Source organism: Neolamprologus multifasciatus, chromosome 8 (genome assembly GCF_963576455.1).
Source record: "Neolamprologus multifasciatus chromosome 8, fNeoMul1.2, whole genome shotgun sequence".
In the NCBI taxonomy this organism is placed as follows: Eukaryota; Metazoa; Chordata; class Actinopteri; order Cichliformes; family Cichlidae; genus Neolamprologus; species Neolamprologus multifasciatus.
Genome location: NC_140446.1, coordinates 11113152 through 11138403, shown reverse-complemented (window position 1 = coordinate 11138403; position 25252 = coordinate 11113152). Strand labels below are relative to the sequence as shown.

General features: G+C 39.3%; 5 protein-coding genes across 9 annotated transcripts; 4 read left to right on the top strand and 1 right to left on the bottom strand.

Moving 5' to 3' along the window:
• The first annotated feature begins 1421 nt into the window (after window positions 1-1421).
• Window positions 1422-5464, top strand: pstk (phosphoseryl-tRNA kinase). 2 transcript variants are annotated; one of them, XM_085169775.1, is made up of 6 exons: window positions 1422-1747; window positions 2473-2674; window positions 2794-2995; window positions 3101-3176; window positions 3948-4041; window positions 4138-5464. In XM_085169775.1, the coding sequence occupies exons 1-6, from the start codon at window positions 1529-1531 to the stop codon at window positions 4350-4352; spliced, it is 1008 nt and encodes a 335-aa protein (XP_085025901.1). In that variant the 5' UTR covers window positions 1422-1528; the 3' UTR covers window positions 4353-5464. The 2 variants fall into 2 exon arrangements, with proteins under 2 accessions (XP_085025901.1, XP_085025900.1); XM_085169774.1 differs by having other exon boundaries at window positions 1424-1747; window positions 2473-2710.
• LOC146512552 (zinc finger protein Pegasus-like) lies at window positions 5083-8295 on the bottom strand. Of its 2 annotated transcripts, none has more exons than XM_085169773.1 (4): window positions 8220-8295; window positions 7779-7935; window positions 7499-7687; window positions 5083-7322 (listed from the first exon to the last, which is right to left on the bottom strand). In XM_085169773.1, exons 2-4 carry the CDS (start codon window positions 7912-7914, stop codon window positions 6394-6396), a joined length of 1254 nt encoding a protein of 417 aa, XP_085025899.1. In that variant the 5' UTR covers window positions 7915-7935; window positions 8220-8295; the 3' UTR covers window positions 5083-6393. The 2 variants fall into 2 exon arrangements, with proteins under 2 accessions (XP_085025899.1, XP_085025897.1); XM_085169771.1 differs by having other exon boundaries at window positions 8067-8265.
• Window positions 8296-8809: 514 nt separating this feature from the next.
• On the top strand, window positions 8810-14003 carry acadsb (acyl-CoA dehydrogenase short/branched chain). 2 transcript variants are annotated; one of them, XM_085169769.1, is made up of 11 exons: window positions 8810-8935; window positions 9264-9429; window positions 9518-9618; window positions 9715-9921; window positions 10746-10916; window positions 11228-11353; window positions 11440-11532; window positions 11609-11698; window positions 11803-11940; window positions 12235-12334; window positions 12857-14003. In XM_085169769.1, exons 1-11 carry the CDS (start codon window positions 8903-8905, stop codon window positions 12931-12933), a joined length of 1302 nt encoding a protein of 433 aa, XP_085025895.1. In that variant the 5' UTR covers window positions 8810-8902; the 3' UTR covers window positions 12934-14003. The 2 variants fall into 2 exon arrangements, with proteins under 2 accessions (XP_085025895.1, XP_085025896.1); XM_085169770.1 differs by having other exon boundaries at window positions 8907-9009.
• A 119-nt stretch (window positions 14004-14122) lies between these two features.
• On the top strand, window positions 14123-17540 carry hmx3b (H6 family homeobox 3b). The gene is made up of 2 exons (XM_085169779.1): window positions 14123-16148; window positions 16430-17540. Exons 1-2 carry the CDS (start codon window positions 15869-15871, stop codon window positions 17020-17022), a joined length of 873 nt encoding a protein of 290 aa, XP_085025905.1. The 5' UTR covers window positions 14123-15868; the 3' UTR covers window positions 17023-17540.
• A 1215-nt stretch (window positions 17541-18755) lies between these two features.
• Window positions 18756-24087, top strand: bub3 (BUB3 mitotic checkpoint protein). Of its 2 annotated transcripts, XM_085169776.1 has the most exons (8): window positions 18758-18926; window positions 20692-20886; window positions 20978-21047; window positions 21150-21301; window positions 21817-21975; window positions 22090-22267; window positions 22508-22724; window positions 23701-24087. In XM_085169776.1, the coding sequence occupies exons 2-8, from the start codon at window positions 20692-20694 to the stop codon at window positions 23708-23710; spliced, it is 981 nt and encodes a 326-aa protein (XP_085025902.1). In that variant the 5' UTR covers window positions 18758-18926; the 3' UTR covers window positions 23711-24087. The 2 variants fall into 2 exon arrangements, with proteins under 2 accessions (XP_085025903.1, XP_085025902.1); XM_085169777.1 differs by lacking the exon at window positions 23701-24087 and having other exon boundaries at window positions 18756-18926; window positions 22508-22728.
• Window positions 24088-25252: the final 1165 nt, after the last annotated feature.

Sequence of the window (25252 nt, the reverse complement as noted above, 5' to 3'; positions counted from 1 at the left end):
GTTTCCCCACACGACCACACAGTATGCCATGTACGGCAGTATGATAGAACAATACAAAGTATATAATGATGTTTGATTCATGAGATCCTTAACCTTAACCGTAGAGAATTGCCAGAGACTTCGATATTTTGCCTTTGATATAAGTAATGTCCAGGATAGTTTGTGATGTATTATCACACCAAGGAATTTTATTTCAGATACTCTGTCTACTTCAGTGTTATTTATTGTCAGTTTACTATTAGTCGAATATGTGCGTTTCTCAAATATTATGAATTTTGCTTTACTCAGATTCAGTGTTAATTTATTATGGTCAAACCAGGTCTTCAGATTATTTAATTCATTTTCTAGTTCATTCAGAAGTTGTTCCAAGTTACTTCCACAGCACAGTAAGTTTGTATTATATTGTATAATATTATTTTCAAAGATGTTGAAATTGCACATATCTTATTAATGTACAATATGAAAAGCAGCAGCCCCAAAACTGATCCACAAGGATCAGTTTTGGAACACAACGGGTTTCAATTCTGACTTTATGGCATTTATTTGGGTAAATTGTTTACGGTTTTTAAGGTAACTGTTAGCCCATGATATGCCACCCCTCTGACCCCATATGTAGTTTGTTATGTAAAAGGTTGCAATGAACTGTATCAAATGCTTTCTTTAAATCTAAAAAAAAAAACTCAGACAGCATATTCTTTGTTTTCAATAGCAGTTGTTACTGTATCTATAAACTCCATTAAGGCATGCATTGTGGTCATTTTAGGTCTAAATCCATACTGCTGTTCATATAATACATTGTTTTTTTGTGATAAAGTCATATAATCTATTGTAAAATATTTTTCCAGTATCTTAGAGAACTGCAGTAGTAGAGAGATGGGCCAATAGTTTGCTATCTCCAGCTTTATACATTGGATCTAACTTTGCGATTTTCATCTTATCAGAAAATAATCCACTTGTAATGACAGATTACAAATGTAGGTAAATGGTTTCACAATACATCCAATAATATCTTTAATTAAGTCCATGTCAATGCCATCACAGTCACTTGGTTTCTTGGAGTTAAAGGATGTAACTACATCTATAATTTCCTCTTCATCTACTCCCCTCATAAACATTGAGTTTGCTACATTGATAGTTTTAGGAGGGTGCCCAGATTTTACAATTTCTTTAGCCAAGCTAGGACCAACATCAAGAAAAAAGTCATTAAAACAATTTGCGATTTGTTTTATGTCACTAGTCGTTGTATTTTGTATTTGAAAGTTATTTGGATATTCCAATCCTGTAGCTCCTTTATTTACAATATTATTTAGTACTGTACAACACAAGGTTGGTCAAGACGTCGTTTACAACAGTAATTTTTTTTAAATTCTTTTGGAATAACCTTTTAAAATATTATGTGCTTTTATTTTGAAGGACGTCGGTAGGAAATGACACGCGGAAGAATATGAGGAAGTTAATATCCAACATGGCTGCAAACAGAGTACAAATGTAGTAGAAGCTAGGTTGTGAAGCTGCTCTTTCGTAGCCCATGGCAACTGAGGAGGCCGTGAGTGTCAGCAGGGCTTCGGCCTGTCTGTGTGTCCTCTGCGGGCTACCCGCTGCTGGGAAGTCCACCCTGGCCCGCCGGATTCTCAGTACCGCCGCACAGCATGGATGGAGAGCCACTGTGGTGCCATACGATGACCTGATCCCAGAGCAAGCTTTTCGAACCAAAGTGGTCGAGGATGGTGTTAACCTGCAAGAAATGGTAAGGACATTTCTTACATCTCAAATGTAATGTGAACCAACCATCCTGCGTAATATCAGCTATAGTAGGGCATTATGACTATTAGAGAACGCAATCAAAATAGTACAGCTTTACATTAAATAACAAATAGTTTGGTGCTAATTAACAGAAAAGGTAAAAAAATAAAATAAATAAATAAAAATAAAAAGTTTAGCTCTTTGACAGCACTAAGTTAGGTCAAGTTATCCATCCATGTAAGTAAATCGCGTGTTCAGTGCTTGAAGATTAAGAGGTTAGATTTGTTTTGGGGTTTGTTTGTTTTTTGGCTAACTCAGGTAACTCTCACTACACTTTTCCATCAAATGTTTTACCCTTTCCCAGTTTAGGAAAGGGTAAAACATTGACATAGATAAAACATCAGATAGGCCATGGTAAATTTTAGCACTTGCATCATAGGATATTTGAGGATAAGTATTTTGTCCAAGGACACTTCATCATATACAGTCCAGGAGCTGGGGATTGACCCAACATTAGTAAACAACCTGCTGTAAGTCTTGAGCCAACATAAACAACAAGCTTCTTAATTTCCCTGTAATGTTACCTTCTGCTACACGATATGTGACTGTATTAATTATTCAAAGTACTTTTATTCTGCAGCAGATTTATTTTAAAATCCATATTGTCTCCATACATCATAAGTAGCTTGAGTATGTCCTACTAATTTTATAACTGATTCTCCTCTCTAGCACACTGAATGGAAGTCACACAGACAAGCTGTGTTGTACTGTATTGAGCAGTTCTTGCAGAAGTCAGAAATACTGCCAGAGGCGCTATGCAGCTCTGGGATCAGTGTTGCTGCCTGGGAACAGTGCGCTCAAGGTCTGATGGGGCCTAAAGGTCTGAAGCCACCTCTCGTCTTCCTACTGGACGACAACTTCTACTATCCAAGTATGAGATATGAAGTTTGTCAGCTTGCAAGGAAGTGTAAGACCCCTCTTATCAACTGAATGCCCCACTTAACGTATGCGGCTCTCCAAATATTAGGTTAACGTCTTCTGATGTTGCAGATTCGCTGGGTTTCTGCCAGGTCTACCTACAGTGTGATTTAGAATCATGCATCAGCAGAAACCAGAGCAGGTCTCAGCCCGTTCCCACTGAGGTGATACTGGAGATGGTGAAGCGGTTGGAGTCTCCGAATCCTCAGAAGAACTCATGGGAGGTTAACAGCATTACACTTAACAGCACAGGAACTGTGTCCAAATCTGACATGTAAGGCAGCAGAAAGAGCACCCATAAAGATTAATTACCAAAGTCAATTCATAAGTCAGGCTTTAATTTGTTGCCTCTGTGCTCTCCTATGTGGCTTATCCTCAGCCAGAGGGTGATGGAGTTGATCTCCTCTGCACTAAATAACCCACTAAGCCTGGGAGAAGACAACAAAGAACAAAAGGTGCGTCACTGTAGAGTAAACTTGAGACACATGCTAGTGATGTAGCTACAGAAGCAGATCATTTCTATCATTTCTAAAGGTTTAACATGAAATAACGCATCGTCAAGAGTCCTCAAATCAACAGTACCTAATCAGAGGGGGCCGACCTCAAGCATGACCCCCCCTTTAAAACAGCCCACAGACCCTAAGGAGTGAGACTGTTTATAAGTGGGTTGTCAGTTGAGTAAAATAGATTTTTGTCTATCTCAGTGGTAAAGAAAGTGATCCAGAGCCTCTTCCATGCAACTCTGAAAGTTTTAACCGTCAGCTATATTGGAATATCATTACACCAAGCTACCATTAAGGGGATGGATGAGGGATGGGAAAGGAGACAGAGAAGGAAAAAAATGAAGGGGAGGGGTTAAGATATAACAATTATTACCATCATCAACATGCAATAATAATAACAATGATTCATTATTAACACATACTGTTTAAAAAAAAATACTCACTCACGATCATAAACAACAGTACTAGCAGGTCTTGTCTTGATGCTACATAGTAATAACAGGTCCCTTAATACTACATATTATAAGTGGAAAATTAGAAATATATTAAAAGGACAGTTTTGCACTGAGATAAGAATGCATCATTAGTAGTGGAAATACAAGAAGCCAGAGAAATACCATCATGCATAACTGAATTCTTTTTTATCTATGTTGCTGTTTTCATATATACATTGGTATTGGCTTAAGACATGCACCTGCACATATATCATCATCTATTTTGCAGGATGCTGATCGTCTGAAATGTGCCAATAGTGTTGTCCACCAGGCTGACCAGGCCTGTCGACGCCTCATCTCTGAAGCCATGAAGACTGCCAGAGGTCAGCTTTGGATAATATTTATTATTTCAAGTTTAACAGAGCATGCTGCCACTTGAAGCCTAGCTAAATGATCAACTCGTCTTTCCCTAATTTTAGAGAACAAAGTACCTCCTGAACGCATGAGGTCTTTGGCTGCTCAGCTGAGTGAATCCAAAGCAACGTTTCTTCATAACCTGCGGAAACATTTCCTCCATGAAGTGCCATTTATCCAAGAAGAAGAAATCAACGTGGAGCATGCAGCGAAGAGAGCAGCTGAAATTTTTAATGATGACTTGAAAGAAATCTTGTCTAGAATCATGAATGACAAATAAACTTGACTGAATAGCCAATGTACTGTATTTTATTAAATGTAATAATTTAAAAATGCGCTTTTTTAAAATTATTTTTCCACTACTAAGTTAAACACTCGTAAATGGTTGTAATGTAATAATTACAACTATGAATGAAATGTTTATTTTTTAAAATAAATTCTCCTCAACTGATTTCAGATTTCTACGTGACTTCTCTCCTGATATGGTACAGTGGCATAATTAAGAGTATCATTATTACATTTTCTGACATTTTCTGCCCATACTAACATTATCATGTACAAACAAGTTAATGTATCCAAGATTTGCACAAACGAAAAGCCACTAACATTAGTTCACATTACATGTAATATAATGAGGGTTATATGGGATCTATAGAGCTTAGAAAGAAAAGCGTCTGGACTTCTTTAAGTTTCTTGAAGACGTTGCACCTCTCATCCGAGAAGCTTCTTCAGTTCTAGGGTTAAAATGGTGGAGAGTCCCAGATTTTAAGCCCTGTGGGAATGTCCCTCCAAAAGGGACAATGGACCCTCTATTGATCCTCTACCTAATCAAACGGGTGTAGGTCACAATCAGCCATGGTTTCAGGTGAGCTCATTGTGAAACCTAGCCCCACCCTATCATGTGATTTCCTGAGGTCAGATAGCCCAGGATGTGAATGGGCGTTGCAGCGTCTGGGAAGGGAACTCAAAACTGGATTATAGATGGCAGACAGCTGGCGTCATAAACCACCCCAGGTTATATGGGATCTTTAATATGGCTCAGCATTGGCTAATATACAGACAGTAAGTGGCTACAATTAATTTTAAAGTTGTATGTACACAAAGTTACTTGAGACAGTATATAAATATAAATTTTTTAAAAGGAATGTAACACAACTGTAAAAAGAAAAAAAACTACTAATTGTAGTCTCTGAGGTTACATATAAATAAATATTAGAACTACAACTCCACTGAGGAATGTGTTTGGCTAATTTAACCATGATTGAGACTTTGGTGTATAATTATTAGGCATACAAGCAATTTACAAATGGTGGTGAGAATGGCTCCACTGTGAATACAAAGCTGGTTGAGCTTGAAATGTTTGGTGCTTAATACTGTTTTGGTGTTGTATTTTCGTTTTAAAAAAGCCCCACACCCAACGGCCACAACATTAAAACCACCCTCATAATATTGAATTGGGCCCCACCTTCCTGTTGGAAAACAGATCTAAGCATTCACGGTGTGGACACAGCACCTTTGGGATGTTGGCAGCAGGGTGATGCACTGTGGGGCTTGTTCTGGGTGTGCTAGTGTGTGCCACGTGAGTGCCACACATTGTGCCACATGCAAAATCTTCCCATCTGAACACTGGCAAATGAACTGGTACTTGTATAGCTGCAAGACTTCATTCACCCAATCACACCACACATTCACACAGCACTTTGTAACATTCTTCACATACACTCCAATTAATACTTTGGGGGCAGTTTGAGGGTTCAGTAGCTTACCCAAGGATACTTTGGAGATCAACCAACCAACCTTCCAGTTAGTAGACGGGCCACAGAAGCCCATTTCATTGCACTGTAACTAGATAATCACAGTTATTCATTTTGCCTGTCAGTGGTTTCAATGTTCTGGCTGATCAGTGTATATAGCTGCCTTTATAAATGTGATTACTCAACAGGCTGAATGAAATCCTAATGACTCACTCCAAAGCGATGAAACACTGCAAATCCCATCACAGTCTAATGCCAAACCCAATAAGTTGCATGAGCAAAGGAGTACAGATATCACAAGGCATTAACTAACTCTCACAACAAACTATGATGTGTTGTAAAGTGTCATTTGTGGTTTCGTATGTTCACAACTAATATGAGAAGCCCAAAGTTGGGATCAAGGTAGAAAAGCAGTAAGGCAACAGTATAGTGCAGATGTAGAAGTGTAAAATAAAAAAAGAAAACAACTTAAAACATGAAATGTTAAATAGTCTCACTATGTTCAGTTGCTAAATATAACCAATATAACAAAAACAAGGGCTCCATATAAGTCTGTGCTGTCAGGAATCACTTTTTATGTTGGCCACGGGCAAAATGGCAGGCAAAATCGTATTTGTCTGCGCATTTATGCCCACAGCTGTTGCACTGGAATGGATGCTCATAGCCGTGGCAGCCCATGTGAATAGTGTAGAGGATATTGTCAGAAAAGTGAATATCACAATGTTGGCATTTATACACGACCTGCTGGTCCGGTATAGTCAGGGCAGGGGCGGGTGTGCCCGACTGGCTGTTGCTAACACACGCAGTCAGAGCGTCCATGTTGTTTTCAAAGCCAAGGCTCAGAGCAGGACTACAGTTCTCATGGGGTGAGGTGGGAGATTCTTTTTTAAGTGATGATATCTGCACTCCATTTGAGCACATTGCAACCTGTTCACTGGAGACATTATGTATTAGGATGGGCTTCTCATCTTTTATTGACTCCCTGTCTGGGGACACGGGAGTCTGAGACTCAGGGTGGAGCTCAGCCAACTGACCGGCTAGTATAGACACCTGGTCGAGTGGGTTTTTAAAAGTCAAACCATTAGCACTCCTGTTGCGACTTTCCTTCTCATCCACCCTGGGAGCGTTCTTATACTCGCTGCTGTTTAAATGATGGATTTTGTGAGACAAGTCAGTCAGAAAATCCGATTTTGGCATCACCACGGAGGCCGGGTTGAGATTGATCAGGAGGCGCCGCCCGAACCCCAGCGAGGCTGTCCTCTTCTGCAAAGCGCTCAGCATTCTCTTGTTGGAGAAAGGAGAGCGTGCCACCCTGGTGGGCAAAAGCTTGTGGCGGCGTCGCCGATGGTGTGACAGGTTGCTGCGGTCACTGCATCGGAAGGCGCAGAGGTCACACTTGTAGGGCTTCTCTCCTGTGTGTGAGCGCATGTGGGCTTCCAAGTGACGCTCGTATGCAGATGCAAATGGGCACACCTGACAGCGGTGAGGCTTTTCTCCTGGGCAAGGAAATAACTGCAGTTATTACTCTGATATTAACCAGCATATTTTACTGTGATGGTTTGCACAGAGGTAAAGAAGTGTCTATTAGACAAGGTTTAGACAAGGTGAAGCTTTTCAGTATTTCACTTTATCAGCTGTGTATCGGGGATATTTACATGGTGGGAACTCTGACCTGTGTGGATGCGGATATGCTCTATTAAGCGAGCCATGCCCTTGTTTGCATAGCTGCAGTAGCTGCACTTATACTTTCCATCGCAGGTCCTCTCCAGGCCATCCATCTGCACATCTGACCCATCCTCCACAGACAGTCTCACCTCCACAGACGGGGGGTCCAGACCATTTTGCTCGCACCTTGGGGCAACTACAAACAAACACAGCATGACTTCAACATATGATTTTTCTTAGTGAACACGTAAATCAGTTGTTTGTATATCAGTGTGCTTTCTTCTCACCGGCTTGAAACGACTCCGCTGTCTCTTTTTCACCACACACGGAGCCTGAAATCATGTTGACATGCTGGGTTTGTTGGGTCAGGTATTCTTGAAATTCCTTTACAAAATCCACGGACTCGGTCTTTATCTCCTCCATGTTCTTTCTCGTGTGCGGAGCCTGAAGAAAAAGATTAAAATGTGATGGCGATGTACTACAAGTCTGCTTTGGTATTCTGACAGCAGCTAACCTACTGCTGTTAGCGGTCTTAATGACTAGCCTACTGCTTTTAGCAGCAGCGCTAACATTACCTAGATTTAAGATCTTGTATTTTAAATCTTAGCACCCAAATTAAGCACAATCGTTACTGTGGTCCATATTTTGCCGTAACAACTCTAACAAACGCTTTTTCTTCGAGCTAACAGCAGACTTTAATGGGACAGTTTATCATCTCATGCTGTTACCTGGCGAACATGCGATCGCTTCCGTTTTTTCTGATATGTTAGCGGCCACCCAAACGCAACTGTTGCCTTCTCTATTATCGGAAAAACATAACCTAGGTTTATTTTCGTATGGGGCTGTCGTTCTCTTTCTCCCCCTCACTCTATCTATAATATATAACTGGTTTTCATTAATATATATTAATATATATATATATTTATATATTTATTATATTTTTTTATATGTAAAAATCTGACTATGCGTGAACCACACGGATCAGAATAAACACACAGAGATCTGAATACGCGCACATGGGTTTCAGTACGCACAAACAGATGGAAACACACGCACATTCTCACAAGTCTACAACAATGGCCCTATATTTTTGCATAGGACACATATATGACACTGGCATAAGTTTGTCTCTTTCGTTTGATTTCTTAATTTAATGAGTACATACAAAAAGTTAAAAATTCACAACATTAACAGGACAGACAGTGAAGCACTTGCCATTTATGTTTTTTTTCTCCACTCCTGCTCATAAAGATAATCCCACAAGGACATGTTAATGATTAATGTATTGCCATTAAAGTCTCCTACGTAGTGTAACTTCTTCTGTCTGACTCTTACAGGAGGTCACTGAAGGCAGAAATAGAAATGAGCCCTCTGGTGGACGTACGCTGCTAAACATTTCATAACAAACATCATGGCTGCCCCGTTGGTCAGGATTTTCTCAAAGGTTATACAGAATTTTTAGTTCATTATTATTTGCATTTGAAGAGTTTCTGCGCTCATTTGAATATCTTTTCTACGGTATAACCCTTTTTTATCATTGCATTTTGTAACCTGTCTGGCTCTTGCCTACGTGACGTTTTTAGCTAACTGATGCTAACATTTGCTAAAGCTCAAACCTAAGTAGTTTCATCCCAAAATAGTTTCAACACTCAGTCATCAAACAGTGGTCAACCGTGCCCGACATTACTGCGTAATGCTCAGTCACACTGTGTGTTCATTACTAATTATTTTCTAAGCGATGTTACATATTTCTACTGCTGTTTGTTTTTCAGTCTTTCAAACAACTCTCTCGTCCATGGGGGGCATGCCAGGCAGGGTGGAGGAGCACTTCCTCCAGATCTGTCCCAGATGTGGCTTCACACCATCCCGCCGAGGTGGTCTCCTCTTTCCCTCCACTTCAGACATACACAGAGGAGGAAGGCATGATGAGGGAAGCAGGTAAGCAGGACCTCTTGTTTCATGTTGCAGTGCACAGCTGGAGACAGGGTTTCTTAAAACGCTAAATATCTGCATTGCTGTTTGACAGTGAAAAAATATGCACAGGAGCGCATCGCCCCACTTGTGTCACAAATGGATGAGAATTCGCAGATGGATAAGGAAGTGATCAAATCCCTCTTTGAACAAGGTGTACGTAACTAATTTAATTGTGAATTAACGTATATGTCATTAAAAGTACGCCCGTGTCATTTTTTTCCCTTCTAGTGACTCATTTGATTTTTGCAGCTCATGGGCATTGAGATCGACCCCGAATATGGCGGGACTGGCTCCTCGTTTTTCACCTCTATTCTGGTCATCGAGGAGCTGGCGAAGGTGGATCCCTCTGTGGCTGTACTATGTGACATCCAGAACACTCTGATCAACACGCTGTTTGTCAAACTCGGTACCCCAGCTCAGAAAGAGAAGTACCTCAATCGACTGTCAACAGACATGGTAAGAAGCTTGATAATCTGGAAGAAATAAAACAGTGTACATCAATTCAACGTTAATGTTGTCAAGTGCAACTGATTAATGTTTTCTGATCATGCTTTCAATTCTGTTTAGTTTTATTTATTTATTTATTTAGTGCTCACAGCAGCAGTTGAGTAAAGGAGTGGACATGGTCAGCAACAAGACTGTTTAATTGAAGTGTTTAAATGATGCTTAGTTGCTACTAAAGGGCCTAAAGGGTAATACGAAAATATCTCAGACAGTGATTTTACATTTTAATATTGCCAAGTTTATGTGAGCCCTTATAAATTGTGGTCTCAGTTTTCTGTTCTTAGTTTATACAAGAGAAACCTGGTGTGGTCTTCTGCTGCTCCAGCTCATCTGCTTCAAGAGCACTGAAAGATGCTCTTCTCCAGGACTTGGCCATAACCAATAGTGATTAATTGCCTTATATCATGAAATAAGCATGGCCTTCACTGAATAAGACACCTTCGATATGCATTAATGTTTCCCTTTACTGTCATGAATTCTGGCTTTTGAGCTTGTACACTGTTAATAAGTTGAAAGGTCTTTCTCCTCATTAGTCCAAAGATTTGCTATTTGATTCCAAAAATCATCAAAAAAAAAAGGAAACATTCTTTGTTTTATCATTCATCATGTAATTTGTGTTGTTTGTACTGATTTAATCTGCTGTTAAGTCAAAGAGATTTATTTATATATATACATATATATGCCGTTCTTTTTTGGAAACCGTATGTGCAATTTCTCTATATTTGTTCCTTGTTTATTTGTATTTTATATTAGTATTTTTGTATTATGTATACCAGATTGGAAGCTTCTGTCTCTCTGAAGCAGAGTCGGGAAGCGATGCTTTTGCTCTGAAGACGCGTGCTGAAAAGCACAAGGACTATTATGTAATCAATGGATCCAAGATGTGGATCAGTAATGCAGAGCATGCTGGTGTTTTCCTGGTAATGGCCAATGTGGATCTCTCTGCTGTGAGTAACTGCTGATGTTTCTATTCTCAGAGTGTGCAGTATTTCTTTTTGAGGTTAGATTTTTAAGGCCCCTCTCAACAGTCGCTTCTGGGTTTATAATCTAATAACAATATATTGATTGCGTTTATTGCTTTATCTTGGAAATTACCAAGACATGCTGGATTTTTTTTAACAAACTCATTTAACAAAAACATCAAGTGAAACCATACTTTATAATACCCACCCTCTACAGGTTGTATTGATGCTTTGTGGTGATTAAATGTGTTCCCCTGTGACAGAAAGGTAAATATAAAGTCACCTTTGTTTGGCAGGGATACAGAGGCATCACCTGCTTCATCGTGGACCGGGACACCGAGGGGCTAGAAATCGGCAAGAAGGAGAACAAGCTTGGACTGCGGGCCTCCTCCACCTGCCCGCTCAACTTTGACAATGTCAAGGTGCGACCATACATCGTGTACGTTACCAGAGAAATGCCTGGCAAGTGCGTTAGATAGATTTTTTTAAACTCTGCTCTCTGTTCTAGGTGCCAGAGAAGAACATTTTAGGAGAGATCGGTCATGGCTATAAGTATGCCATCGGGATGTTGAACGAGGGTAGGATTGGAATAGCAGCACAGGTAAATTAAAACACAAAATCAGCTCTGTTAAAATGTCAAATTCAGCAGGGCGGTGTTCTAACTGTGTGTGTTTCAGATGCTTGGACTGGCACAGGGTTGCTTTGATCACACGGTTCCTTACACCAGACAAAGGGTGCAGTTTGGAAAACGTATCTTTGACTTCCAGGTCATGATCCATATTTGGACTTTGGATTTTTTTACAACACCTTGTGGTGATAAGGCTTGGTTCAATAAATTCTGATGCTGCTTTTGGTGCTCCTTATATTCCAGGGGATGCAGCACCAAATTGCCCATGTAGCAACGCAGATTGAAGCCGCTCGGCTGTTGACGTACAACGCTGCTCGTCTGAAAGAAGCCGGAAGAACTTTCATTAAAGAGGCCTGCATGGCTAAATACTTCAGCGCAGAGGTGAGCATCCTGTTTTTGTGGTAGTACACTGTAGGACAGAATAAGGATATTTTTGGACCTGTTTAGGTATGTTGCCATAAGGTTATTTGTGTCATGATTTCATACAACCAATGGTAGAAGAAGTAAAAGTTGTTGCTGAGACTCTCCTGAAGCCATGGCAGTTTTTAGGTTCTGTTACATCCTATCATTTCTGTGATATCTCTGTTGCTGTCTCAGCTAGTAATTATTTTTACAAGTTCAACTCAAAAAGTCTTCTTATTTTCTCTGTCTCTTTTTATAATTTACTTTCTTCAGGTTGCCACCCTTACCACATCAAAGTGCATCGAGTGGATGGGAGGAGTAGGCTTCACTAAAGACTACCCTATTGAAAAATACTACAGAGACTGTAAAATTGGTGAGCCTAACTCGACAAATGTGCTTGGACTCTGGATCACTCTGCAAATATTGGCTTGTGTTTGTATGCTGTTAGTGAGATTGCTGCTTAAATAAGGTGTACTTAGTGTAACTGTGCCTGGAGTCCTGCTGTGAAAAGAACGAAACTTGTGAGTGCTACAGGAGGGTCAGGTGTAGATGTTCGTGATTGGACCAGAGTGGGGCGGAGAGAGAAGGCCCGATAGCAGTGGCTGTAATCGGACTCTGCTGGAATTCCCCAGTCTGACCCCTCAGAGTGCCATTATACCAGCACACAGCCAAGGAAGCTGCCATTTCAAAATGTTACTTTTCCTTTCATCACTGCCACTTTGGCTCCCGAGCTCTCCGGCTGGAGCACCGGCAGACCTAGCTGCACGCTAAGCCTCCTTGTCTCCTGCTTGTGAAAGCGGCGGATTCATGTAGTGTGCAGAGGAGTTTGACAAAATGGACTTTGTTGTGTATGGCAGGAATCTGTGCTGATGCTTTGTTTTCTCTCTTTGTGCAGGTACCATTTATGAGGGCACGACGAATATCCAGCTGTCCACTATGGCCAAGTTCATTGATAAGGAGTACAATGTTTGAAACTCTATGAGCAAAGCCTAAACGATTGTACTCTGCGATGTTACACGCATTTTTTCCCCCCCAGTGATTATAATGGGATTGATCCAGACCATACTACTATAGATTAGTTCTCATGCAGCAGCTCATAGTTACTGATGTTTTGGTTACATTTCTCCAGGTTTAGAGATGAAGCTGCTCTGGTTTAATGATGTTTATTTTGCTTTTTGTATTCAGTGAGCTTTCCATCGGTTCAAATACAATGAGTAACAAACTGTATATCATTTTAAGACCTTTACAACCTTCACCCCACATTTCTTCTAGGATTATTATTAATGTAACAGTAGCATAAATGATCCATACATTTGCAATGTGGGAGTTAGTTGTTGAAAGCTGATGATTAGGATTATGTTTTGGTGCCTTCAGAAGATTTGCGATTACTGAGATCAGTGATGTAAAGGTGTGTGTTCTCTCTGTACAGCAAGTGATTCTACATCCTTTTAGGAAATCATCTGTAAAGAATTATCTGTCAGTACTATTAAATGTGAAGTATGCTGTAGTGCAGTGTATGGTTGTTTGTATTTGCTGAGGAGTCCAGGTTAATACCAAGTTTTCTCACTAGATGGCAGCATTTTCCCGAGTGACAGCCGCTCACAGAAGCGGCAGTCAATTATCATGTCTTTTAACAGCTTGTCACCTCTAATGATATTTTATATCAATTTAATTATGCCGGTGCTTCAGATGAAAAGAGCTCGCCTTGCATAATTGACTCATTGATAATTTTGTGGGTGTGACTGATTAAATTTGCACAGGCTACATGTGCTGTGCAAAATAAGGTCTATTGTTTAAACAGCTTTTAAACTTTTAGCCAAGACTTCTTACAAATAATTATGTGGTGCTATTTTTTATCACTGTCAAATAATGGAGAAGGAAAAATTAAAACAGACACGGATACTGTTTGATGATTTTTATTAGTCACACCGTTTCCTGGCTGTAATACAGAAACTTAATGTTTTTGTAGCAGATAATTTTATATTAAGATTTGCTTTTGCTTCTTATTTCATGTATTTGTATAATAAATTTGAAGAGTGAAAGGGACTGAAATGTCTTTGCCCTCATAAAAAATTTAGGATTATGTGTGTGTTTCTAAACGATCAGTATAATTCTTGACACCACCACTGTATCTGTAACAAAAGCTTTGCATTTAAAGATGAATTGAGTGTTATTTACTGCTGGGACTTTGCTGATAGAAGTTAGAATCAAACGTGCTAGGCTGCAGTGTAATTGCATACAAACACCTGTTCTTTAAACCTAAATTTCTCTTTTTTTTTCTTTTTTCTTTTTAATCACATAAAGATAGAACAGAAAATCAAGCCTGCATTTGCATCACTGATTGAGTGTACTTTGTTTGCCCCTCTGATCCACTCTGGCTCGTGGACCCTCCCCCCCTCTCTTTAATGAACATAATCTGATGAAAACACAGCTATTTGCTTTTCACTTTGCTTCGGCAAAATGCTGCTCAGCTAGCCTCTTTCTCCGCCCCCATCTTTAACACAGCTATGAGACCTCTAATTATGCAAGGATTCAAGTAGCTTTTCACAAAACACAGTGTTGTCCTCTAGAGCTGGAGAGCGCTCCACGAGCTAAAAGGACAGGCTGCATATTTGCAGGTTGAGCAAATTCAATTTGTTTGATTAGTTCTCTGCATTTGTTTCAACTTTGGTTTAAATGGTGCATCTTAAATGTATTTTAGTGTCTCCTTTTTTCTTTGAGTATGCCTATACCAAATAGACACGCAAAATGTTGATATCTCTTCCGTTTTCGGAGATATATGCCCTTAGTCTAAATAGAGATCAGAAAAGCAGTGTGCTTATAAATTCATTTTCTTTCCTGGTCTTTCTTTCGTTCATCATACGCACAAATAAAATGTGACCAAACAGCTCTTACACATGTCTCTTCAGGTACACAATTAAAATTTGCTTAATTCAAGTACTAGCACTGTTGTGTGTGTGACAGAAACAGGCCTATTGTCATCCTTGCGCATTAGATCACCTGCTGCCCCCGTGGGTTTGTCTGCTTTGGTACTAAGCTGATGTGAGAAGACTTTATCACGATGGTTAAACATTCAATTTGTTGTCTGCCTGTAGCGCTTCCTGGCTAATAAAATTACACCGAAGTCAATGCGCTCCGGTGCAGGTGAAATGGACAGCTTTCCTGCCGAACACAAGCGCGTCAGGACTCAACAGAAGAGTGGCACGCCGAAATCGTGCGTCATAGTGTTCAGCGTCCGCGTTTAATGACAAAAATCATTAAATGATTAAATATTTAACAATTTTCTGAATCTTTTTGTGCGTTAAGAATAATACTTCGCCATTTAGTTATTGTATATCGTAGCTTACATTCGTGCGTAATACCTATGCGTAATTTGTTTAATAAGGCTAAGTTGCTTGATTTCGCTGGAACATTTAATCAATGGACCATTTATTCAATTTACTGACAGGTAATTGTGGCTCGCGCACACCCCTCATAACCCTGATACATTTTCCTCTTTTATCTAATTGGTTGACAAGTGGGTGCGTACTGCTGAGCCCGAAGCCAAAACTCTCGCGCGGCCTTTTTCTTTGGAGTCCATTCTTGTCATACCCCCACGCGGTTTCATCTCAAATCCCATTTGCTATTGTACCTGTCCAATAGCAGCGACCGAGCACGCTTTAACTCGGATGGCATTTTTATTTCATCACTACTGTCGGGAGCAAGTCTGACGCAGTGATCTCTGCGCTCTCACGCTGATCATTCTCGTGGGGGGGAAGCTGGGCACAGCTTTACTCGACTTTCTGAGTTTTCCCTCCATCTTATGCGAACTATTTTAGCTCGGACTTTAACGCCAGAGAATCCTTTAGATCTGTTTAATATCTTTTTTCAGCTTTTGATGGTGAGCCCTGTCGGACAGTAAACGGTGATGGCAGACTCTGATACTCAAGAGGCTCGCCAACCTGCAAAAGACTCGCCGTTCTCCATAAAGAACCTGCTGAATATTGAAGACAAACCCACGAAACCAAAAAGCATCCTCGGCTCGCACAAGGGGGTTTTGGAAGGCAGTTTCTTTTCTCGGCTTGGTGATTTGTCTGTTCCTCGATTTGAGCTGCCAGCACAGAGAATTGGACTATCCGCGCAATATCTGGAAAGAGCATCTACCTGGTGGTACCCCTACACGCTTGGAGCACATTTTAGGACTGGAGGTAAATTATTGTATTGCTTTAGACGAGGGACGTATGGTGTTTTAATATTAATTCACGTTCTTCTATCGGGAAAAGCTGTGGTGTATTCAACATCGTGAATGGATACGTAAATCTTAATAAAAACGTTTTAAATACTTAAAACTCTAAATTAAACTTAATGTATCCCAACAATAAACCAATTACATAAAGGGGAAAATAGAATAGAGGTATGATAGCTTTCACTGCAGAATTTTTTGTCGTTGAAGAATAGGTTTTAATAAAATAAAATGTTTTTTCTCCAGGGTCTGAGAAGGTCAGCTTAAGAGAAGCATCACAGGCACCGGACAGGCGCTCTCCGGATCTCCAGAAAAGTGATCAAGATGCCAAAGATGAAAGCGCCGACGATGACATCGCCCTGGATGAAAGTGACTCGGAGGAGCCAAAGAAAGAAACAGACCAGGAGGACGACTGGAGGAGAAAAAACGACGAGCTGGACTCCGAGAAGAAGCCCTGTCGGAAGAAGAAGACGCGCACCGTGTTTTCTAGAAGTCAGGTCTTTCAGCTGGAGTCCACTTTCGACATTAAGCGCTACCTGAGCAGCTCAGAGAGGGCAGGCCTAGCCGCGTCCCTGCACTTAACCGAGACGCAGGTGAAAATCTGGTTCCAGAACCGGAGGAATAAGTGGAAAAGGCAGCTGGCCGCCGAGCTGGAGGCGGCCAACCTGAGCCATGCGGCGGCACAGAGGATTGTGCGGGTTCCCATACTCTACCACGAGAATGGAGCCCCAGAAACGAGCGGGGGCCCTGCCACAAACTCACCGGGCGGCCAGGCACTCCTGGCTTTCCCCCACCACATGTACTATTCTCACCCAGTCCCACTGCTGAGACCCGTTTAACATTTGTGTCATAAAGCATTGTACATATGTTTTTAAATGAGAGTGATTAACTGAAAAAAATTGTTTTGTATATTTTGTAGATTGAACGGACACAGTTATTATTATTATTATTATTATTATTATTATTATTATTATTATTATTATTATTATTATATGTAATCATGCTTTCTTCTACTAAAGTGTCCTTGAGCAAGACAGGGTCCCTTTTACAGCTCCCACGCGTGTGGGGAACAAAAGTAATGGATTTTCTGGTTATTTTCTTTTTCTTTTTAATTATTCTGATCGATTTTGGGTGCATATATTTGAACGTATTAAGTTGAACAGGGTTGGCTGTCTATATGTAATTTACAGAGATTTGTGTCAGTGTTTGAATGTGGAATTCAATATTTTAATATTTTTCAATATTGTGCAATACTGTTGGCTTTAAATTAGGCTGCCAGCCTTTGTCTCCCATAGGCCTATAGCTCACTTGGTAATAGTCAGGACAATCATGTCATTCTTAAAAGACCCCCCACCCCCACCCCCACCCCACCACCAAAAAAACAACTGCAGATGATACAGGCATTTGTCTTTTTGACGCAGTGGTTGGCGTAATTTTAAAGCCATGAAAAAGCCAAAAAAGCCTGTTTTTTGTGTATGGTTTTCTTCTGATGTTGTTATTGAAATTCTGTATATTATATGGTCTCGCACTCAGTAAAAATTAATTCAAGCAAGAAATGTTTCCTTTTATATAGCCTTGGTGTGTGCAACACGAATGTTTATTCAAGTCATGTCGTTCTTGGTTTCAAACATTTGTGAGGGGTCTGTTCTGAAGGGTTCTTAAGTTTGCTCTAATGCTGATCCGTGTCTATCGAAAATAAAACACGGATCAGCATTAGAGTGGCAACAATATTTATACCGATCACTTAGAAAATAAACAACTGCATTCTAAATAATAGGAGCGTTGGATGAACCAAATGTTGGGTTTCTGTGAAGCATTTAGGCCTCAACGTCAGCTCTTTTAAATCTCATCATCTTATATAATTTTTGCTTTATATAATTAAGAAAAGTATTGCGGAAAACGTCCTATAATTAGAAGAAGAAAACTGTCACATATCCACACAAATTAGAATGTACTAGCCTAAATTACAAAATGAATCTGAAAGATTGAGAGCCGGCCTTCTTAATTTTTCATAAAGTCATCACGTTACTATATGCTTTATTTTATTATTATTTTTTATTATTTTCCTTATTGAATAGCGCTTGAGAGCAGCTTAAACTAAAATATACCATAACATGTGCCTCAATATGGTTGATTTATGGTGGTTAATTTATGTGGTATCAAACTTCAAAAACAAAAAGCCAAAAACAAAACAATGGACAACAAAAAAAGGCGCATTGTACAGGTGCTTGTTTCAAAATGTGCTCACTCTTCTCTCAGCTTTTCTGCTACCTGTTTATTTAACATATGAGCTATACAACTTCATGATTTTAGAGTAAAACCACAGATAAATGCTTGCATAGATAGATAGATAGATAGATAGATAGATAGATAGATAGATAGATAGATAGATAGATAGATAGATAGATAGATAGATAGATAGATATCAGGCCTATTCATCTTAGAAAGTAGGCTCTAGGGAGAAATACGGCGTAAGACAGAAAAGGGACCCATGTCACGTGTTCTGTATTGAGACAACGGAAATAACCATAGAAATCAGCTCAGCCAATGAAATCGCAGGCGCGAACTTGAACATTTCTTTCAACCAATCAGCGCCTTGTGGACCTTCGGTAGCGAGCTATCCTCACGCAGCCACATTGTGTTCACGTATATTCATATATTTTTATAGTTAACTAAAAAGGTATAATACTCGCTTTGACAAATAAACCAACTGGTCACGTCCGAACGACATCTGACTGAAGCGGTAAGTGAAGTGAAACTACTAACATTTGTGCTCGTTGCTTTTACCCTTTCGAGCTAGCATTAGCTAACACCAGTGGCAAGAGTAGTAGTGGGCTTGGTGTAATTCCTGGATTTAACTGAACAATGAGTCCAGTCAGTGTGGAACAAAAAGTAATGCGGTTATAAAGTCACAAGTAACGCAGTCATTCAACTGACAGAAAGGCTTATAAACATGTATTTTAGTTTATATGGTTGCTAGCTACTATTTGGGGCGGGTATTCTGTCGGTGGGCTGCATTGAAAACAAGCAACAAAGCCTTTAGCCAACTGCTGTTAGGCTGTGGTTGCGACCTGGGAATTTATGTAGCTTTATAATGTGTATGAAAACGCATGTTTGGTTTTCACTGAAGCCACTAATAACTTCTAAGTAATAGTAACCCTTTATAAGGGAGTCACTGAAGGACTTGGAAATTCAAAATTTCAAATCTGAAGTGTCATTGGAGCCCCATCTTAGGTAAACATGTTTCCAAAAAGTGTGTCTATAAAATAAAGTACTGGAAAAACTTAGAGATTTTAGGGAAACATTTTTATCTTGAATAATACTGGCATTTGTCACAACGATAACAGCAGTCCTGTTCTGTCACAGGCCTTATGATACTTGAAGCTTCTGTAAGGTGACATAATTTCCAATAAGACATTGTAACTAAATATCTATAATTTTCAGCAACAATTTAAGTTTTTTCGCTGCATGTGTATCCACCTGGATCTAGGGTTTATATACAGCATGGTACTTAAAAAAAAGTTCCAACTACACAAATGCAAAATAAAAGAGAGAACATAAATATCCAGGCATCTTTGAAGGTGAGCACTAACAGTGAAGCCTAAAATGAATCTAAAATGGTGATGCAGAAATTGTAAATGTATAACAATCACTTTATATTATTACACAAACTTGTGGCAAGGTTCAATATACAATTGACATCTGCTGTCCTACGTTTATAATAGTTTTTTATTTTGTTTGTTTTTTATAACACAAGTATGGCTTGCTAGATACATCCGGTGTGTGTCTAAAATGGACTTGACATCCCTTGTACCAGTTACAGGTGAACAGGTCATATGATCAAATATGTTGCTACAGTTTTTATGCCACAGACGTCTCAAATTTCTAGAAATCCTAAACAAACAACACCTATCTCAACTTCTATCACAACTATACAACTGGAACTATATCAAGCATAGCTTTGGTCAGCTACCAGTGTTCATTTCAATTTTATGATGAATGGTATGGGAGTAGATAAGGGTCAAAAACACAATTCCCCAATTTGAGAAATAATCCTGAAGTGTAGGTCACTGTCTGTGTATGTATGTGTATGTATATATATATATATATATATATATATATAAACCTGATCTTTGCTGACTCACTGGGAGGTTTCCATGGCGCTACAATTTCAATATGAAGCATTGGGGTGCTAATTTTGGCTATTAAGTTACCAAATATAGCTCCTTGCCCAATAAAGTGTTAAAAATTTCTGTACAGACATTTTTTTCCAAGTGAATGAGGAAATGAATAAAATATGTGTTTTGACAGTGTCATAGATGTTCATAGTGGAGCAGTATTTAAAACTGGGCAGTTAGATTGAAATTAACAGCCCAGTTTATAATGTTTGACCTCTGTTGTGTCCTGTTGTGATTCCAGTCTAAATGTCAGTTAGGTTGCATTAAAACACCTTGCAGGGTTGATTACTATTAAAGTTAAAATCGCCTGCTCATTTTTCTCTGCTGCAGATGACAGGCTCAAACGAGTACAAGCTCAATCAGGGACCAGAGGATGGCATCTCTGCTGTCAAGTTCAGTCCCAGCACAGCCCAGTTTCTCCTGGTTTCCTCTTGGGACTGCACTGTCCGTCTCTATGACGTGGGAGGCAACACCATGCGAATGAAGTACCAGCACACAGCTCCAGTTCTGGATTGTGCATTTTATGTAGGTCACATATTTTGTGCTTAGGTTTCTTCTTGTTATGTTATAGCCTTGAAGTCTGGTGTGCTCAAATGATAAAACCTTTAACTTTCAGGATCCAACACATTCTTGGAGTGGAGGTTTAGATGCACAGTTAAAAATGCATGATTTGAACACAGACCAAGGTATGTTACTAATCTGGTAGGTGGATTAAAAACATCCAGTAGTAAAACATATATGTTGGAATGCTTTCATCTATATTCTGCTGGTTTCTTCTCTTTAAACAGACACAATTGTTGGAACACATGATGCTGCCATTCGTTGTGTAGAGTACTGCCCAGAAGTTAATGTCATGGTAACAGGTAGCTGGGATAGATCAGTTCGACTGTGGGACCCACGAACACCCTGCAACGCTGGCACCTTTACTCAGCCAGACAAGGTAAAGCAGTAGAGCAACCACTGAGCTTAACCATATTGTTTATAAGATTGTTATATACATGTTTTCAGATCTAAATCACTAGAATTGCTATTAAAGTTTAAAAAAAGAAAACATGACATTTTTGGAGATTCATCCTTTTTCAAAGCAACAGAGTATTTTGGATTCTCAGGAGGGCATTACAGGTTTAGCAGTTGTTATTGAGAATGAGTTGATAAGACTATTAATGAAAACAGGAAATTTTTTTGATGGATTTTATTTACATTTTATTTTGGCTTTACTCCTAATACTGGTACACAGTGATGTAGCCCTTAAGATATTTTCTAGAAAGCTCCCTACATTAGACATTGTAATTGTATTCATTTACTTTCCCATAATGGTTAACAAAGAAAAAGATGTTAAGTTTAATATGTTTGCATGTGGTTAAGTAATGTTGTATGCATATGCATATACCTTTCATGATTTTTGGCACTGCTAGTGATGTCGCCATCTTGTCTCATAACTTGTCTTTGTCAAAGGTGTATACCCTCTCTGTGGCTGGAGATAGGCTGATTGTTGGCACAGCAGGACGACGAGTACTGGTGTGGGATTTGAGAAACATGGGATATGTGCAGCAAAGAAGAGAGTCCAGTCTGAAGTATCAGACACGCTGCATTAGAGCCTTCCCCAACAAACAGGTAGACTTTATAAAATAATTAGACTGTGTTAAAACCTGGCTGATAATTTGTTCTTAATAGAACCTGATAATATAGAGTCAAATTTTAACCTCATATTTTCTGTCTTGGCTCCAGGGGTATGTCTTGAGTTCAATTGAGGGACGTGTAGCTGTGGAGTACCTGGACCCAAGCCAGGAAGTTCAGAAGAAGAAATACGCTTTCAAGTGCCACAGGCTGAAGGAAGAAGGAATCGAGCATGTTTATCCTGTCAATGCCATCTCATTTCACAGTGTTCATAACACCTTTGCCACAGGTAAGATTGGCTAGTTAGTACTTGACAAAAGCAGGTATTTGTTTCTTCTTAGATCTTTCTTAGCTTATATATGTATATACAAAAAGAGTCAGTTACAGAAAATATCTTAGATTTTTCTCTGACCTTCACCTCTTAACTGCCAAGGTTGCATCCAGAACTCTTGTTAATATAGATCCATATCTTAGCAATAACAAGGCCAAAAACTGTTTGAGGTTGACCTTGAACCTCTCCTTTTACCAGGTGGCTCAGATGGCTTTGTGAACATCTGGGATCCATTCAACAAGAAGCGTTTGTGTCAGTTCCATCGGTATCCAACCAGTATTGCATCACTGGCCTTTAATAATGATGGCACCATGCTTGCAATCGCCGCTTCCTACATGTTTGAGAAAGGAGACATCAGCCACCCAGAGGATGCCATCTTTATCCGCCAGGTCACAGATGCCGAGACAAAGCCCAAGTGAGTCTTCCTCTTGTCTGCTGTGCAAAGTACTGCTCAGAATGGCAGTTTCATACCGCTGAATCTCTGAGCAGTGCTGTTTACAATGTGCACGTCGAGCTGCAGCATATGGTGATCTTTATCTCTGTCCATCCACTTTTCAATATCCGATAGTGAAAGATGGATGAGAACTTGAAGTCCTCCTTTCACTTTGTACATCTATGGCTGTTATAAATATCTACCCAGTGACCAAATAAACCTAAACCTTCTATATAGCATGAGGCAGTCCATTAAAGTGGGCCTGTTATAAATACTACCCCTGTTTTGTCAAAGTCAAAAGAATTGAGGTGTTCTTTTGACTTGTTTTTCAATCCAGACATAAAGTATTTTAAAAGGAATTCTTAATATTTCCCTCTATATCTAATTTGAAATAAATCATAGATTTTATTAGAGTTCATTTTCAGCTTTATTTGAGTAAGCTGAATAGGTACTGGCAGGTAAACATCCATAATAGTCTATACACATCACAACATACTTTTCAAATACCAGATTGTCTCTTTCACCGTCAGCCATACTTGTCCCTAGAACCTGGTTGCATAGCTCAACAGTTTCTTGTCATGTGTTTGGTAACCACGACCTGGCATTTTGAGGCTTATCCTTGTGGTGTATATCATAGCCATGACTATACTGGGACTCTGGCCAAAAATCCAAATCTCTTTAAGGTTATCTTTTCCTTCACCTCAGGATGCCTTAAATGTGCTTTTTTTCATTGGAGTTTTTAGATGTAGAAAGATTTATTGTAATCTCAATAAGCAGATGTTAAAAGTAATTTTAAAGTACCGACTTAATTAAAAGGTGAGTGGCTTTTGTTGAGAACTTCGAAAAGAAGCAATGATACAAAACTGTAGTTACCAAATGGGAAATGACTTGTCTCCATGTATCAATTCAGTGATTGCTCAAGTTAATTGAATCTCTTCTTGTGTTTTTTGGTTTACAGGTCAACCTAAGTGCACAGAGGAAGACTTCCCTCTGCCTTTGAAGCCTTTATCACATTGGATTTATCTGCTGGCATCCAGTGTACCATTACTATATCGTTTCCTGTCATTTCTTTCCATTCCCAAACCGCATTTGTAATTTAAGTAACAGTTGTTACATTTTCTGCTCGTTTCTGGTCTGTGTTAAATATTTCATTCTTTTATGTATTTGTCTTGTTCTTTCTTGACTAAAATCATTTTTGTATATACTGTACCTTTTTTGACTTTTCTTTCCCCTTGGTCTTTTTGGTATTTTGACATTTTAACAAGGCACAGTTGCAGCTGTTCTTGTATCAGTCTTTCAGTGCTCACAGTTTGATACTTGGAATTTAATAAATGTTCAAATATGACCATCATGAAGTTAATTTATACTTTGTCACTTACTACCTGCATGAACAACAGCTGGAGAAATGCTAGGAATGTGTCAAGGCAATAAGGATTGTTCTCTTGATGATGTGTTGAGGGAAAGTGATGATCCACTCATCTTGCTGTGGGCTCCACTTGCCCCCAGACAGTGACCTCTGCTGATAGACATCAGAGGTCTTTGGCCTAAACAAGATCCAGGTTTATTACTGGGGAAAATTGGGAGAAAAAAACAACTAAACTTGATGACCCAGCCTATTTAGTCATCCTTTTTTTCATCATCCATTTTTAAGTGTGTGTGTGTGTATACATCTCTCTGTCTCTGTCTCTCTCTCTCCAGATATAGATATATCCCTTAGTAGTGGATTTATGGTAACTTCCAACCTATAAACAATGAGCTAATTCTGCTGTTTTAGCAGATGACAGCAGTGATGTTTCAGAGGGCTAAAACTTTTTAAAAGTGTATTATTATTGCTGAATTTATCTATAGACTGTGCCAGTTGTTACACTGGTGACAGAATTAGATGCAACACAGGCTTTTGTAATGCAGTATTTGGTAATATACGACTGGCACAGTGCAGCTCTGGAAAAATATAAGCGATGTCTTTTTCCCGCAGATTTTCAATGGCATCTAATGCAGTTTCTGAAACCTTTCAGCCTAAGCATGAGAGAAGATATAGATGTCAGTTATTCTATTTAAGAGATCCTATTTTTTTTCCAAATGGTTTTTATCTGCTTCTGCAGTATCCTGGAAATGATTAGTCCACTTTGGTGAAATGATGTAACTAATTCCTGTGATTGTCGATAATGAGTCTGTCTTTGACGTTAGATTAGGACTGCAGCTTAATATGAACTGGCATTCATGGAAATAGAGGGAGAATGGGCAGGGGTTTGTTATTGTGGGTGTAGTGAATTACCTTGTTTCCTGCCATTTTTGGCTTCTGCTAAATTGCGAAATTTAGTGTGTTCATTAAACCCATATTGGATAGGTGTTACACAGGAAAAAGTAATTTAGCAGTCTATTTGAAAGGTGCATTAAGGCAGTTAGTATTTTTCCAACCCTTTTATTAAAAGATGTATTAAGCTCTGTAATTTAACAAATTGTTGCAGATAGCTGGATTATCTATCAGCATGTTCTTCCAAATGTCTTTT

Excerpts from the sequence above, each read along its gene's own strand:
- pstk (XM_085169774.1), top strand. The coding sequence starts at position 1,529 with ATGGCAACTGAGGAGGCCGTGAGTGTCAGCAGGGCTTCGGCCTGTCTG. Across the intron at positions 2,711-2,793 it reads TTGTCAGCTTGCAAGGAAGT|ATTCGCTGGGTTTCTGCCAG; the intron begins GTAAGACCCCTC and ends CTGATGTTGCAG. Across the intron at positions 4,042-4,137 it reads AGCCATGAAGACTGCCAGAG|AGAACAAAGTACCTCCTGAA; the intron begins GTCAGCTTTGGA and ends CCCTAATTTTAG.
- LOC146512552 (XM_085169773.1), bottom strand. The coding sequence starts at position 7,914 with ATGGAGGAGATAAAGACCGAGTCCGTGGATTTTGTAAAGGAATTTCAA. Across the intron at positions 7,688-7,778 it reads AGCGGAGTCGTTTCAAGCCG|TTGCCCCAAGGTGCGAGCAA; the intron begins GTGAGAAGAAAG and ends GTTTGTTTGTAG. Across the intron at positions 7,323-7,498 it reads GCATATCCGCATCCACACAG|GAGAAAAGCCTCACCGCTGT; the intron begins GTCAGAGTTCCC and ends TTCCTTGCCCAG.
- acadsb (XM_085169769.1), top strand. The coding sequence starts at position 8,903 with ATGGCTGCCCCGTTGGTCAGGATTTTCTCAAAG. Across the intron at positions 8,936-9,263 it reads TGGTCAGGATTTTCTCAAAG|TCTTTCAAACAACTCTCTCG; the intron begins GTTATACAGAAT and ends TTTGTTTTTCAG. Across the intron at positions 9,922-10,745 it reads ATCGACTGTCAACAGACATG|ATTGGAAGCTTCTGTCTCTC; the intron begins GTAAGAAGCTTG and ends TATGTATACCAG.
- hmx3b (XM_085169779.1), top strand. The coding sequence starts at position 15,869 with ATGGCAGACTCTGATACTCAAGAGGCTCGCCAACCTGCAAAAGACTCG. Across the intron at positions 16,149-16,429 it reads AGCACATTTTAGGACTGGAG|GGTCTGAGAAGGTCAGCTTA; the intron begins GTAAATTATTGT and ends TTTTTTCTCCAG.
- bub3 (XM_085169776.1), top strand. The coding sequence starts at position 20,692 with ATGACAGGCTCAAACGAGTACAAGCTCAATCAGGGACCAGAGGATGGC. Across the intron at positions 21,302-21,816 it reads CCTTTACTCAGCCAGACAAG|GTGTATACCCTCTCTGTGGC; the intron begins GTAAAGCAGTAG and ends TCTTTGTCAAAG. Across the intron at positions 21,976-22,089 it reads GAGCCTTCCCCAACAAACAG|GGGTATGTCTTGAGTTCAAT; the intron begins GTAGACTTTATA and ends TCTTGGCTCCAG.